This window comes from Anomaloglossus baeobatrachus, chromosome 7 (genome assembly GCF_048569485.1).
Source record: "Anomaloglossus baeobatrachus isolate aAnoBae1 chromosome 7, aAnoBae1.hap1, whole genome shotgun sequence".
Lineage (NCBI taxonomy): Eukaryota > Metazoa > Chordata > Amphibia > Anura > Aromobatidae > Anomaloglossus > Anomaloglossus baeobatrachus.
In genome coordinates this window covers 29,863,784-29,879,752 of record NC_134359.1, presented here as the reverse complement: position 1 = coordinate 29,879,752, position 15,969 = coordinate 29,863,784, and the positions used below count along the sequence as shown (strand labels likewise).

Genomic DNA, 15,969 nt, shown 5'->3' with positions numbered 1-15,969 from the left:
TGCTCTGTTCTAAACCTGTCCTGGCCTCATTCTGCCTCTGTTCTGACCACGTCCAGGCCTCATTCTGGGCTCTTCCTGACCTCATTCTGGCCTCGTCCTGGCTCTGTCCTGACGCCGTCCAGGCCTCATTATGGGCTCATCCTAACTCGTATTGACCCCATCCTGGCCTCGTCCTGGCTCCGTTCTGACCCCGTCCAGGCCTCATTCTGGCCCCATCTTGGCCTCATTCTTGCTCTGTTCTGAACCTGTCCTGGCCTCATTCTGACCCCGTCCTGGCTCTGTTCTGACCCCGTCCAGGCCTCATTCTGGCCTCGTCCTGGCTCTGTTCTGACCCCGTCCAGGCCTCATTCTGACCCCGTCCTGGCTCTGTTCTGACCCCGTCCAGGCCTCATTATGGGCTCGTCCTGACCTCATTCTGGCCTCGTCCTGGCTCTGTTTTGACCCCGTCCAGGCCTCATTATGGGCTCGTCCTGGCTCTGTTTTGACCCCGTCCAGGCCTCATTATGGCCTCGTCCTGGCTCTGTTCTGACCCTGTCCGGGCCTCATTCTGGGCTCTTCCTGACCTCATTCTGGCTCTGTCCTGACCCCGTCCGGGCCTCATTCTGGGCTCTTCCTGACCTCATTCTGGCTCTGTCCTGACCCCGTCCAGGCCTCATTATGGGCTCGTCCTAACTCGTACTGACCCCATCCTGGCCTCGTTCTCCCTCTCATAGACTTGTATTTTGACGCTTATGACGTAACTTCTGACTTCCGGACAGTCCAAGTTGTGGTCAAAGATGGCGCCGCAGAACCAGAGCCACACCGATAAAAGGTGAATGGCGATGGGGGAAAGGTAGGTACAAGACTAAGGTTGTGGAACTTAATTTAGAAGCGCCACTCCAGCATACCTCCCAACCGTCCCGGATACAGCGGGACAGTCCCTCTTCTGAGCCTTTGATCCCGGGTCCCGCCCGTGAGGCTGTTTATCCCGGGCTCCACCCACCCACTGTAGCCCCGCCTCGCTGTTTCTCCCTTCTATTCATTACAGAGCCGAGCGCGCACCTACTCCTGTGACTGCTGCTGAGGTATGAATCACCCCCTGCAGCAGAGCGACCCCCCTGCAGCAGAGCGACCCCTCCCTGCAGCAGAGCGATCCCCCCTCCCCCAGAGCCGACCCCCCCAGTCCTGGAGCCTGCGTTTGTCTGCAGCTGTTCTCTGATTCCCCGTGTGCGGCTTCTCACTGCTGCAGACACGCGGGGAGTCAGGAAGCTGAGGTGACCGTGCAATCAGCACTTATCTCCTGCAGATAGCAGTGACAATAACCTATGCAGAGTGACATCTGCAGGCTTCTATTAGCTTACCGATCAGTGGTCTCCTGCCTGTGGAGCAGAGCTGCTGGGTCCTAGCTTCCCAACAACTTCAGCTCTGCTTTATCCTGGCTCCCCTACCAGTTAAAGGGAACCTGTCAGCAGAAATTTCACAATAAAAGTAATAGATTCCCCTCTCCAGCTCCTGGGCTGCTTCTAGAAAGGTTCCTGTTGTTATTGTGCCCCCTTTGAGACCTACAAAAATACTTTATGAAGTCTTACCTTTTTGTATGCAAATGTGTTTTTATGGTCACGGGGGCGGGCTGTCTGGCGTCCGTTATTCCCCCTCCTGCCGCTTTACGCAGTCCCCCATTGCTCATTTACATACACAAGAACGCCTTCCTCATGTAACTGTCCTCCCGAAGATTTGCGCATGTGAACGCTTTTTCAGGTGATTGCGCAGGCACGAGATTATGGGCGGCGCTGTGATTGTCATCAACAGCGTTAACCAAGTACCCGCCCATAATCTCGTGCCCGCACTTTTCCCTCTGACTCCACCGTTATGCGCAAGTGCTGGCCATATGAACCATGTTACCTATTACCGCTTGCACGAGATTATGGGCGGGTACTTGGATGACTTTGCTGATGACAATCACAGCGCCGCCCATAATCTCGCGCCCACGGTAATAGGTAACATGGTTCATATGGACAGTGCTTGCGCATAACGGTGGAGGCAGAGTGAGAAGCGCGGGCACGAGATTATGGGCAGGTACTTGGATGACGCTGCTGATGACAATCACAGCGCCGCCCATAATCTCGCGCCCATGGTAATAGGTAACGTGGTTCATATGGCCAGTGCTTGCGCATAACGGTGGAGGCAGAGTGAGAAGCGCGGGCACGAGATTATGGGCAGGTACTTGGATGACGCTGCTGATGACAATCACAGCGCCGCCCATAATCTCGCGCCCATGGTAATAGGTAACGTGGTTCATATGGCCAGTGCTTGCGCATAACGGTGGAGGCAGAGTGAGAAGCGCGGGCACGAGATTATGGGCAGGTACTTGGATGACGCTGCTGATGACAATCACAGCGCCGCCCATAATCTCGCGCCCATGGTAATAGGTAACGTGGTTCATATGGCCAGTGCTTGCGCATAACGGTGGAGGCAGAGTGAGAAGCGCGGGCACGAGATTATGGGCGGGTACTTGGATGACGCTGCTGATGACAATCACAGCGCCGCCCATAATCTCGCGCCTGTGCAATCACCTCAAAAGCGTTCACACTTTGCACAGTGCTCAGTCCCGCGAGAGTGGCACTGGGCATGCACAAAACTTCAGGAGGACAGTTACATGAGGAAGGCGTCCTCATGTATGGAAATGAGCAATGGGGGACGGCGTACAGCGGCAGGAGGGGGAATAACGGACGCCAGGCAGCCCGCCCCCGTGACCATAAAAACAGATTTGCATACAAAAAGGTAAGACTTCATAAAGTATTTTTTTAGGTCTCAAAGTGGGCACAATAACAACAGGAACCTTTCCAGAATGCAGCCCAGGAGCTGCAGAGGGGAATCTTTTATTTTTTTTGCTAAATTTCTGGTGACAGTTTCCCTTTAAAGGGAACCTATCAGGTGCAATCTGCACTCAGAGCCAGGAGCAGTTCTGGGTGTATATTGCTAATCCCTGCCTAACCGTCCCTGTATACACTAGCATAGATAAAGGCAGCTATAGAAAAAGTATTTTTAAAGAGCTTATATCTTATGCTAATTAGCGCGGGGACTAGTCCCAAGGGCGTTACTTCACTTGGCTAGTCGGCTCACATAGCGTATTAGTACTCACACAGGGGCGTAATAACATGCTAACATGCTATGCGAGCCGACTAGCCAAGTGAAGTAACGCCCTTCGGACTAGTCCCCGCGCTCATTAGCATAAGATATAAGATCTTTAAAAATATTTGTTCTTGATCTCTTTATCTATGCTAGTGTATACAGGGACGGTTAGGCAGGGATTAGCAATATGTGCCCAGAACTGCTCCTGGCTCTGAGTGCATATTGCACCTGACAGGTTCACTTTAAAGGGAACCTGTCACCAGATTTGGGGCCTATAAGCTGCGGCCACCACCAGCGGGATCTTATGTACACATTCTAACATGCTGCATACCTCCCAACCGTCCCGGATACAGCGGGACTTTCACGCTTTACGTTGTTTGTCCCGTTGCCACGGGCGGGACGGCCGGCTCCCGGGCTCCGCCCACCCACTCTCTCTCCGCCTCCCTGCTTTTCCCTCCTACCATCCTAGTAGACGTGGCATAGAGAGGAGCGCTGCCTGTGCTGCTGCTGGTACAGTAAACTAATCTCCCCAGCGCTGATTTCCCTCCCTCCCCCCTCACCCCCGGCCGGAGCCTGTCTGTGCGGTCGGCCGGCCGCCTGTCTGTGCGGTCGGCCGGCCGCCTGTCTGTGCGGTCGGCCCGCCACCTGTCTGTGCGGGCGCCCCCCTGCCGCCTGTCTGTGCGGGCGCCACCCGCCGCCTGTCTGTGCGGGCGCCCCCCGCCGCCTGTCTGTGCGGGCGCCCCCCTGCCGCCTGTCTGTGCGGGCGCCCCCCTGCCGCCTGTCTGTGCGGGCGCCCCCCTGCCGCCTGTCTGTGCGGGCGCCCCCCCGCCGCCTGTCTGTGCGGGCGGCCCGCCGCCTCATTGTGCGGGCAGCCGGCCGCCTCTCTGTGCGGGCGGCTGGCCGCCTCTCTGTGCGGGCGGCCCGCCGCCTGTCTGTGAAGGCGGCCGGCCGCCTGTCTGTGAAGGCGACCGGCCGCCTCACTGTGCGGGCGACCGGCCGCCTCACTGTGGCTGCCTGCGTGTCCGTGCTGGAGGCCCGCCGGCTGCCTGCGTGTCCGTGCTGGAGGCCCGCCGGCTGCCTGCGTGTCCGTGCTGGAGGCCCGCCGGCTGCCTGCGTGTCCGTGCTGGAGGCCCGCCGGCTGCCTGCGTGTCCGTGCTGGAGGCCCGCCGGCTGCCTGCGTGTTTGTGCTGAATGGGTGTGGATGGGGAGTGGATATGGGCGTGACTGTGAAATGGGTGTGGTTAGGGGGCGTGGCCTAAAAATTTGCCGCGGCGCGCTACGCGCGCCGCAAACTTTGGCCCTCTTTTCCTTCTTTAAAAGTTGGGAGGTATGACTCCAGCACTGAAAAATACACCTGGACTAGTGCTGTAAAGGAGGTTTTACGTTTCAGAAACCCTCTCCCCTGGCTGCAAAGATACCCAAACAAACAGGTGCTTTACTCGACCAGTTAAAAAACTGCTGAAAATGAAAACCAATCAGAGGGCAGCTTTCATGCATCTAAAGCATGTAGAGGATGAAAGCCCTGCTGTGATTGGTTGCTATAGGCAACAAAAATAATTTTGCGTTTAAACGTTAATATTAGAGTATTGTACCGTTGTTGTATGACAGACACACAAAGGTGCGGGTGACGTCACATCTGTGGCCCATATCAGTCACTAGTAACGGAAGAGAAGCTGTGACATCATCACACCGACCGCGCTACACCGTCAGAAACCCGCCTTTTCTGTACGTCACTGGAGGGGCGTGGCTACGAGACTGAAGAGCGTGGTGAGGGGAAAAGAGGCGTGTCTAGGACGAGCACGCATGCGCAGGAAGCGGTCAGTAGCATTTGTTTCCCTTGTCCCCGGGTTGTCGTGCGGTGTCACCTGCTGGGGGGCGGCGGCTGCAGACGGGCGGGGACGCCTCCGTCACCCGGTGTCACCTGCACCGTGTGCTTCTATGTCTGCCATGTGTGGTCCCCAGCACGCACAGCGCAGGCAGAGCATGCTGGGGGTTGTAGTCCCTCCTGCTTCCTCCATGAAGGGGGTCTTCACTAGACCCATCACTACCCCACACACTCACAAATGGGATCGCACACCATTTGCCGCCATTGCAATGCTGCTGTAAGAGACCGGCTGTGGGATTTGTAGTGAAGCCCATCCTTCGGGACATTTTTTTTACTTAAATTCTTGCATTTCCAGCTCAAAATAATGTTTGCATTTAGTTGTCAGTAACCTTTCTCCCCGTTTGCCTTCTATCCCCTCTGTGCTGCACTGTCTATTGCGGGCTGAAGAATGAGCTAACTGAAAACCAATCAGTGAGCGCGCTTTCTCATAGGGAGTCTATAACTCTTTGCTGTGTATTTCCGAACTCCTCGGTGGCTTAAGTTAGCGTTACGCAGCAGTGACCGCAGTTTGCTACTGTAATAAAGGCTGAATAGCACCGCTATCATCTGCAGGATATAGTCCGCCCCCAGCTTGTGAGCCCGCTCCACACGCCCCCAGCTCCTGAGCCCACTCCGGTACTCCCTCAGCTCCTGAGCCCGCTCCGGTACTCCCTCAGCTCCTGAGCCCGCTCCGGTACTCCCTCAGCTCTTGAGCCCGCTCCGGTACTCCCTCAGCTCTTGAGCCAGCTCCGGTACTCCCTCAGCTCTTGAGCCCGCTTCGGTACTCCCTCAGCTCCTGAGCCCGCTCCGGTACTCCCTCAGCTCCTGAGCCCGCTCCGGTACTCCCTCAGCTCCTGAGCCCGCTCCGGTACTCCCTCAGCTCTTGAGCCCGCTCCGGTATCCCCTCAGCTCTTGAGCCCGCTCCGGTATCCCCTCAGCTCTTGAGCCCGCTCCGGTATCCCCTCAGCTCCTGAGCCCGCTCCGGTATTCCCTGAGCTCCTGAGCCCGCTCCGGTACGCCCTCAGCTCCTGAGCCCGCTCCGGTACTCCCTCAGCTCCTGAGCCCGCTCCGGTATTCCCTCAGCTCTTCAGCCCGCTCCGGTATTCCCTCAGCTCCTGAGCCCGCTCCGGTATTCCCTCAGCTCCTGAGCCCGCTCCGGTATTCCCTCAGCTCCTGAGCCCGCTCCGGTACTCCCTCAGCTCTTGAGCCAGCTCCGGTACTCCCTCAGCTCTTGAGCCCGCTCCGGTACTCCCTCAGCTCTTGAGCCCGCTCCGGTATCCCCTCAGCTCTTGAGCCCGCTCCGGTATTTCCTCAGCTCTTGAGCCCGCTCCGGTATTCCCTGAGCTCCTGAGCCCGCTCCTGTAAGCCCTCAACTCCTGAGCCCGCTCCGGTACTCCCTCAGCTCCTGAGACCGCTCCGGTATTCCCTCAGCTCTTGAGCCCGCTCCGGTACGCCCTCAGCTCCTGAGCCCGCTCCGGTACGCCCTCAGCTCCTGAGCCCGCTCCGGTACGCCCTCAGCTCCTGAGCCCGCTCCGGTACGCCCTCAGCTCCTGAGCCCGCTCCGGTACGCCCTCAGCTCCTGAGCCCGCTCCGGTACGCCCTCAGCTCCTGAGCCCGCTCCGGTACGCCCTCAGCTCCTGAGCCCGCTCCGGTACGCCCTCAGCTCCTGAGCCCGCTCCGGTACGCCCTCAGCTCCTGAGCCCGCTCCGGTACGCCCTCAGCTCCTGAGCCCGCTCCGGTACGCCCTCAGCTCCTGAGCCCGCTCCGGTACGCCCTCAGCTCCTGAGCCCGCTCCGGTACGCCCTCAGCTCCTGAGCCCGCTCCGGTACGCCCTCAGCTCCTGAGCCCGCTCCGGTACGCCCTCAGCTCCTGAGCCCGCTCCGCACGCTCTCAGCTCCTGAGCCCGCTCCGCACGCTCTCAGCTCCTGAGCCCACTCCACACGCTCTCAGCTTCTGAGCCCGCTTCGTACACCCACACCTGACACAAAATGTAACAATACGGCCAAATTGTGAGGATCCCTCTTCTAATGGTGGAAGGGGTTCATCTGACCACAGGATAGGTGATAAATGTTTGACCGATGAGGTTTTGACTGCTGGACCCTCCACTAATCACAAGAACATGGTGTGAATGGGGCAGAAGTGCGTGTGCGACTACCGCTGCATAGAAGTGAATGGAGCTGTAATCTCGCTCTGAGTCTTGGGGTCCCCGTGGTCAGACCTCCACTCACCATACATTTACCGATGACTGATCTTATGTATATTCATTCTCGTACAGGAGAAGACTGGACAGGGGCAGTGATGAGCGTCCTGCTGATCGAGGCGTTTTATGGAGGGTCACACAAGCAGCTGATGGACCTGCTGAATGGAGAAATTGAAGGTTGCGTCCTTTATAGCCTCCCAGCTAAGAAGTGGCACTGGAGGGCCCGCACTGCCGCGCTGCACTTCATGGAGGCCGTCCCGCCCAGTGACTCCTACAGGTAATTATATTCACATGAAGAAAAAACATAAAAGCCAGCTCAACTCAAAATGGCATGTATTATAAGATGTGCACTGCACTAAAAATTCCCACCTGCACTATTTTAAAATTTGAGATTTTTGGCAAAAAAATTGCAATTTCTTGATCTACCCCGCCACGTCACGGCAAGTCTCTTTGGGGCAGTCCTACTGTAAAATATTTTTATTTGAAATGTGCCGTACGGCCTCACATATGAAAAAGTAATTATATTTACATTAGTAATGAGCGGGCACTACCATGCTCGGGTGCTCAGTACTTGTAACTAGTGATGAGCGGGCACTACCATGCTCGGGTACTCTATACTCGTAACTAGTGATGAGCGGGCACTACCATGCTCGGGTACTCTATACTCGTAACTAGTGATGAGTGAGCACTACCATGCTCGGGTGCTCGGTACTCGTAACTAGTGATGAGCAGGCATTACCATGCTCGGGTGCTCAGTACTCGTAACTAGTGATGAGCAGGCACTACCATGCTCGGGTGCTCAGTACTCGTAACTAGTGATGAGCAGGCACTACCATGCTCGGGTGCTCAGTACTCGTAACTAGTGATGAGCGGGCACTACCATGCTCGGGTACTCTATACTCGTAACTAGTGATGAGCGGGCACTACCATGCTCGGGTGCTCAGTACTCGTAACTAGTGATGAGCGGGCACTACCATGCTCGGGTACTCTATACTCGTAACTAGTGATGAGCGGGCACTACCATGCTCCGGTGCTCTATACTCGTAACTAGTGATGAGCGGGCACTACCATGCTCGGGTGCTCAGTACTTGTAACTAGTGATGAGCGGGCACTACCATGCTCGGGTGCTCAGTACTCGTAACTAGTGATGAGCAGGCACTACCATGCTCGGGTGCTCAGTACTCGTAACTAGTGATGAGCGGGCACTACCATGCTCGGGTACTCTATACTCGTAACTAGTGATGAGCGGGCACTACCATGCTCGGGTGCTCGGTACTCGTAACTAGTGATGAGCAGGCACTACCATGCTCGGGTGCTCAGTACTTGTAACTAGTGATGAGCGGGCACTACCATGCTCGGGTGCTCAGTACTCGTAACTAGTGATGAGCGGGCACTACCATGCTCGGGTACTCTATACTCGTAACTAGTGATGAGCGGGCACTACCATGCTCCGGTGCTCTATACTCGTAACTAGTGATGAGCGGGCACTACCATGCTCGGGTGCTCAGTACTTGTAACTAGTGATGAGCGGGCACTACCATGCTCGGGTACGCAGTACTCGTAACCAGTGATGAGTGAGCACTACCATGCTCCGGTGCTCAGTACTCGTAACTAGTGATGAGTGGGCACTACCATGCTCGGGTGCTTGGTACTCGTAACTAGTGATGAGCGGGCACTACCATGCTCGGGTTTTCAGTACTGGTAACTAGTGATGAGCGGGCACTACCATGCTCAGGTGCTCAGTACTGGTAACGTGATGAGCGAGCACTACCATGCTCGTGGGGAACAGTACTCGTAACTAGTGATGAGCGGGCATTACCATGCTCGGGTGCTCAGTACTGGTAACTAGTGATAAGCGGGCACTACCATGCTCAGGTGCTCAGTACTGGTAACTAGTGATGAGCGGGCACTACCATGCTCGGGTGCTCAGTACTGGTAACTAGTGATGAGCGGGCACTACCATGCTCGGGTGCACAGTACTGGTAACTAGTGATGAGCGGGCACTACCATGCTCGGGTGCACAGTACTGGTAACTAGTGATGAGCGAGCACTACCATGCTCGGGTGCTCAGTACTCGTAACTAGTGATGAGCGGGCACTACCATGCTCGGGTGCTCAGTACTGGTAACTAGTGATGAGCGAGCACTACCATGCTCAGGTGCTCAGTACTCGTAACTAGTGATGAGCGGGCACTACCATGCTCAGGTGCTCAGTACTCGTAACTAGTGATGAGCGGGCACTACCATGCTCGGGTGCTCAGTACTGGTAACTAGTGATGAGCGGGCACTACCATGCTCGGGTGCACAGTACTGGTAACTAGTGATGAGCGGGCACTACCATGCTCGGGTGCTCAGTACTGGTAACTAGTGATGAGCGAGCACTACCATGCTCAGGTGCTCAGTACTGGTAACTAGTGATGAGCGGGCACTACCATGCTCGGGTGCTCAGTACTGGTAACTAGTGATGAGCGAGCACTACCATGCTCAGGTGCTCAGTACTGGTAACTAGTGATGAGCGGGCACTACCATGCTCGGGTGCTCGATACTCGTAACTAGGGATGAGCTCAAGTTCCCCATTGACTTCCATTATACTTGGTACAAGAATGGTGCCCATCGGAGCATCCAACCTGCTCATTATGAGTACCGGTGACCTGAGTATGGTAGTTCTCACTCCTGACTGGCTCTGATGTGGGCAGGCAGGTGGCGGTTCCGGTCCAGCTTCCACAGATTAATGATGTGGCCAGTAGACTGGATCCGAACATGGACAAATGATATAGTGAAATGTATATTTAAATTCATTACATTTCTTTTTCTACACCCTCATCAACAAATCCAAATGACTGCACGATGTGAATAGACCCTTCCAGGGGACGCCTGTGTCACTGTTACCAGCCCTGCGCCTCTCTGGGCAAGGTCAGGAAGGGTCCGCATTCACCAACAGCAAGCAGGGATCTTGAAAGCAGTGAGGATTCGGCACAAAGTGTGTTATAAAGTTGTAGAAGTTGTTGTGGTGTGTGAGAAGGGATGCGTCCGATATGTTTCGGAAGTTTACGGACGCCGGTTGTCGCGGTTTAAACCCTCTTGTCGCCAAAACTGCATGAAATCAACTTTGTGCAATAATGTATACAATGCGTACATGGCGTCCGGCCCCGGGCATTTTCCTTGTAGAAGTTATCGGGCATTTTTGACGCTTCTGTAGTAATATCCCGGCATGTGTCGTAATCTGTGTCCCGGCACATCACAAGGTTATCTCCATCCCAAGGTCGTCATCACAAGACATCCTGTGCTCCGTGTAATGAGCTAATCAGACATTGCTCACAGACACACACCCCATTAGTTAAACTTCAATTACATTGACCTAACATAATTTAATTGCCATTCATTGGATTACCTACATTTTAAGAGATCCCACGGAATGCCGGCGCACTGTCCGGCGTTATACGTCTGTGCCATTTTATTTCTGTTCTGCCCTGTTTAGTGAGAGCGAAGATCTGATAACAGCATATCAGCGACAGTATCAGGAAAGTGACCACCGGGGTCTGCCCTTGACAAGTTACCTTTAAAGGGACCCAACAGCTTCCCTGGTGTCTGTTTTACTAAATAAGGCCTCGGTTCCACTTGCATTTTGCAGGGACAAGTGCGATCCGATAAAACATTGGATTGTTTTCACTCTAGTGTCCATCTGCGATTGATTTCTCATACGGAATGAGTCGCAGCACGCTGCTTTTGGCAGCGATTCTCGGCTCACACACCCGCATACAAGTCTATGGGAGCGTGTGAAACATTGCACTACGCTTACACGTCATGCGACCGCAGTACGATGTACGCAGAGACAGGCAGCGGAGGAGATGGTGAGAAAGTGCTCCCTCCCTCTTCTCTGCAGCTGTGATCCGATCACAAGATCATATCACAGTCGCATGACCCTCGGCTGACGCTCGCAGCAGAGGGTCATTAGCATATCGCTTCCATTACTCTCATATCAGAAGCAATACGTAAGTGGGACCGAGGTCTAATAATGACAATTCTCTCTACATGCTGGTGTTCCTCTATTGTTCTTCCTGGAAATATATGGGATTAGGCTGCTTTCACACCTCTGGTTTCTGCAATGCGGTACAATCCGGCACTTTGCAGGAAAATCGCAACCGGTTTTTTTAGCTGCCGGTTGCGATTTTCCTGCATAGACTTTAATTAGTGCCGCATGGCCTTGCGTTCCGTCCGGTTTTTGCCGCATGCGGCAGATTTAGCCGATGCGGCGGCCGGATGGAACGTTGCCTGGCACGTTTTTTCGTGCGACAAAAAAAACCGCATTGCGCCACATTCGGCGATGCGGCGCATTTTTCAATGCATGCCTATGGTGGCCGGATGCGGCGCAATGCGGCAATAACCGCATCCGGCCGCCGCATGCGGCAAAAACCGGACTGGCCGCAAAGGAAAAACTTATGCAAAGGATGCGGTGTTTTCACCGCATCCGTTGCATAGCTTGCACAGCCGGATTGAGCCGCATAGCTCAATTCGGATGTGTGAAAGCAGCCTTAGCTGAAAGTGACTATTTCTCGTTTTCTTTTATCTATTTCTTGTGTCTAAAAATTGGATCTGGTCCTATGTCCGGTCCTTCATGGCAGCCGGTCTTCACTCCTTCCGCAGACATCCTGGGCGTCTCTTGTTAGGACTCATGAGGTCTTGTGACACCATGATTTTCCTGGACCTTGTAACAGAGGCATCCAGGATGCTGGACAAGGGACGGCAGATGCAGAAGTGAAGACCGGTTTTCATGCCCGCAGGTGCACAGTCCCTGGCGATTATGCATACAGCATTTACAAGTAGCTGTAACATCCCCATCCCCGGTCGGAGTAACACTTTATTAAGTAGATAGTGCCCAATTTAGCAAAGTGGATAAATCTGGAGTGAAACTATCTGATAAGTTGCAAAATTTGCTCAAAAATGTTACGAATGTTGGTGTTTTTTTGGTTTCGTCAAAATAGGGATAGATGCCACAGCTCGTCTAATTCATTCCAGAAATCTTACTCTAGTCCTGACTGTAATAAGATTTATGATGAGGCGCACACCACTTTCAGACGCACCGGATTGGTTAAGAGGCGCAACACTGCATGCAAAAAGTTCACAATCTATCCCTTAAATAGGATTCCCTACTAGTCTATGGGTGGCAGCTGCAACTCAAGGCCCGTCACGGCCTCCGAATGCACCAGGAGCTATTCGGCTGATCCTGCCATGGAAGTGCCACATGGTCACACATGGAGTACATCGGGGCGGACATATCATCTGTGCAGCCTATGCAACCACACAGGGGCCCATTATGATGAGTTATTTGACTACAAGGAGCCCATATATTAGTCTTGCACAGGGGCCCTTTTATGTCTGTGTCCGCCAGTGGGGTACGTAACTGCCTAATCGTCATGACGACTCCCACAATGCACTGCTGTCCGAAATAATCGACCCGCAGAGTCTTCATACTTCACTGTAGACCCAAACAGAGAAAAAGAAACTGCAAATCAGAAGAGGACGAGTAGAATGACATTTTCCACCTTTTTATGCAGATTCTATTTGTGGAATGTCGTAAATTGATGTCCTATTTGTGTTACGACGTTTCCCGTCTAATCCGAGCAGCGTGGCATCCAGCACGTAGCACATTATGGGGGAATCATGGGGAAACAAAGGCACCAGTGATGTGTGTGCTGTTGGCTGAATGCGGACATTTTCTCCGTATTTTCCGCTTTCTTGCTGATGATATAGAAGAAATCCTTTAGCGCTGATAATTGTATCCGTGTGATCTGCAATCGCCCCACCGATGGCCGATCTGACCAAGTGAGGCTGTGAGCACCAACAGTCTGCAGGCTGGAAAGGTTTATTGTAAAGGGATCCACCCTGGAGGTTCCTGATCCACGGACAGCATGAATCCAACTTCTCCCGTCACTGCTCCCCTTGGCTGACGGGTCTCCTGTCTGTACGGAGAGACCTGTCAATCAAAGGCATCGGGCGAAGTTGCCAGGAACCGATCTTGGATGAGGGGAGCAATGACAGTATATGGGCCCTTTACAGCCCAAGAGCTCTTCAAAATGCACAATTCCACCTGTTTTGGAGCTGGAAATGGGTCCCCTGACCTCTTGGGCCCCTGTGCGGCCACACAGGTTGCATTGATGATATGTCCGCCTTGTATAATAATAATAATAATAATTTTATTCATTTATATAGCGCTAATAATTCCACAGCGCTTTACATACATTGGCAACACTGCCCCATTGGGGCTCACAATCTAGAGTCCCTATCTGTATGTCTTTGGAGTGTCGGAGGAAACCGGAGAACCCGGAGGAAACCCACGCAAACACGGGGAGAACATACAAACTCCTTGCAGATAGTGTCCTTGGTGGGATTTGAACCCAGGACCCCAGCGCTGCAAGACTGCAGTGCTAACCACTGAGCCACCACAAGACTGCAGTGCTAACCACTGAGCCACCACAAGACTGCAGTGCTAACCACTGAGCCACCATGCCGCCCATGTATAACAGACACCGGTAACACACTCCAGCTCCTTTTAGAGTCCATCTAGTAAATGCAAGCTCGTAGATACAGTTGATTTTGGCTCCAGAAGCTTTCACGGCTCATTTAGCTCGTTGACTGTAATAATTGTATTTATATAGCACCAACATAGTCCGCAGCACTTTTAATGGGAATCCTCCGAAATCCTGCCCTGTGTCTATAACATGTGACTGCTGCAGCCAATCGCAGGCCTCAGCCTGAAAATGACTGCTGGGGTCAGTGATTGGTGGCAGCGATCACGTTGTGGACGGGATGTCACCGGTGCAACTCTGTATACAGAGGTTCGTGGGGAGCAGAAGAAAAGTCGGCATGAGCTTCATTAGGTAATTATGCTCACTTTGTTATTTTAAAGGGGTTGTCCACTATTCGGACAACCCTTTTCAATCATTTTAATACAATGACACTTATACTGGTCTCCGGTGGCAGCGCTGTTCCAGCGGTATAGGCACTCATTGTCTTGTGGCTCACGTGACATTGTTACAATAATAACATCCTCTGGTGTTGACACTGTTCCAGTGGTATCATCACTGGCTCTCCTGGGGCTTACATGACATTAAGTCACATGACCTCTACTCCTGATCAGCGCTGGCTTCTCTCTTCCCGCCTTTGAACAGATCAAAAGTCAAGAGAAAGTGAGCGGCAGCCGCAGAGTTCACTTCTTGATGTTCGATTTGTTCAAACCTGGGGAGAGAGAAGCCGGCGCTGACTAGGCACAGGGCTCGCGTGGCGTAACAACGTCATGCGAGCCTCAGGAGAGAGAGTGCTGATACCACTGGAACAGCCAATCCACTGGAGACGAGTGTACATGTTATTATTTTAACAGGGACGAGCAAACAGATTGAGAAGTGGTCGTCTGAGTAGTGGACAACCCCTTTAAGACTTTGTATGTCATTCCATGTAAAAAAGGATAACCCCTTTAAAGAGGACATATCCTCCGTCTTGACATGTCTATTTTACTAGAGATATATTCTAAAAATGCCTGCAGGCAATTGGCAGCGCTTAACCCCGAAAAAACCTGCTGTATTCTTGCAGCTTGGTTCTAATGGCAGAGAAACCCCTTTACTTTGCCAGGTTTTAATAAATTATATAGGGGATTTTATGCAAAAATGGTAAAATATTAAGACTGATAGCATAAAGGTGTACCACACCACCTCTGACTAATTTGCAAGCCTATTTTGCACACATCAAGCTTTGCAACGTTACAATTACCCCTAGATGGGGAATTAGCCTCAACAATCTGTTGTAGAAAACAAAATACCCCTAATCCACAATGTGAAATCAGTGGGATTTGCCAGCAGATTTTGGTCTGCAGTAAATAGACCGGATTCCTCCGTTAAATAAACTGAAGTCGTTGTGAATGCAGGATTAACCTGTTAGATTTCCCAAGCACCTCCTTGGAGGCAAGTGGCCGTGAACAATACAGGTTGTGGATGTGTGCAAAATAGGCTTGCAAATTAGTCAGAGGTGGTATGGTACACCTTTATGCTATCAGTCTTAATATTTTACCAAATCAAGTATATGCCACCGGCCGGGGCATTACGATAGCTGAGTTAGAAATAAATTATTGTGAATATTGGATCACCTCTGAGGAAACGGGTTTATACCAAAACCTTTTGTGTGGTTTTTTGATTTATTTTTATTTTTATTTTTATTTTTCATTTTTATTTTTATTTCTATTTTTATTTTTAGTTTTATTCAATTTATGTTTTTTCTGGTATATGTGGTTCTTGGATTTAATATTTAGTGTATTGTGTACTATTAAATACTCTGCCTTGGAACAAGGATAGCAAAATTTTCTTAATAAAAATATATATAAAAAAACCCATTTAGCGCTGGTTCTTTGTGGATTTTTGCATAAAATCCCCTATATAATTTATTTTACTAGATACTTGTATTCTTCACAAAATAGTAATCCTGGTCATTTTTTTTTTTTTATAGATAAAGAATTCTGAGTCCTGGTGATCCTTTTTTAATCCTCTTTGAAATGTATGAATTAATTGACAACTGGGTGTAACTATTACACTTTAAAGGATCTGTCCACATAAAATCTAGACCTGGCAGCACTAATTGGATCAGATTGTGTAGGGACAGGGCCCTCAACTGGTAACACCAAGTTGTCAATTTATTCATACATTTCTAGGAGAGATAACAACGGAATGTGACAGTGTATCATCAATGAAATCTCCATCTCCAGAATGTTATATCATGGAGAACACCATTTCTTTTATATATCTAATATAT

The 15,969-nt window shown here is 52.0% G+C and overlaps 1 protein-coding gene across 2 annotated transcripts in view; it reads left to right on the top strand.

The window, feature by feature from the left end:
• The first annotated feature begins 1,030 nt into the window (after nucleotides 1–1,030).
• Nucleotides 1,031–15,969, top strand: part of QTMAN (queuosine-tRNA mannosyltransferase) — a 295,652-nt gene continuing 280,713 nt past the window's right edge. The window contains exons 1-2 of one of the 2 annotated variants that reach the window (XM_075317177.1): nucleotides 1,031–1,064; nucleotides 7,251–7,452. In XM_075317177.1, coding sequence (XP_075173292.1) covers nucleotides 7,274–7,452 — 179 coding nt within the window. In that variant the 5' untranslated portion in view covers nucleotides 1,031–1,064; nucleotides 7,251–7,273. Of the gene's footprint in view, nucleotides 1,065–4,882; nucleotides 4,929–7,250; nucleotides 7,453–15,969 lie in introns of those variants that run through there. The other variant, XM_075317176.1, reaches the window with a different exon arrangement.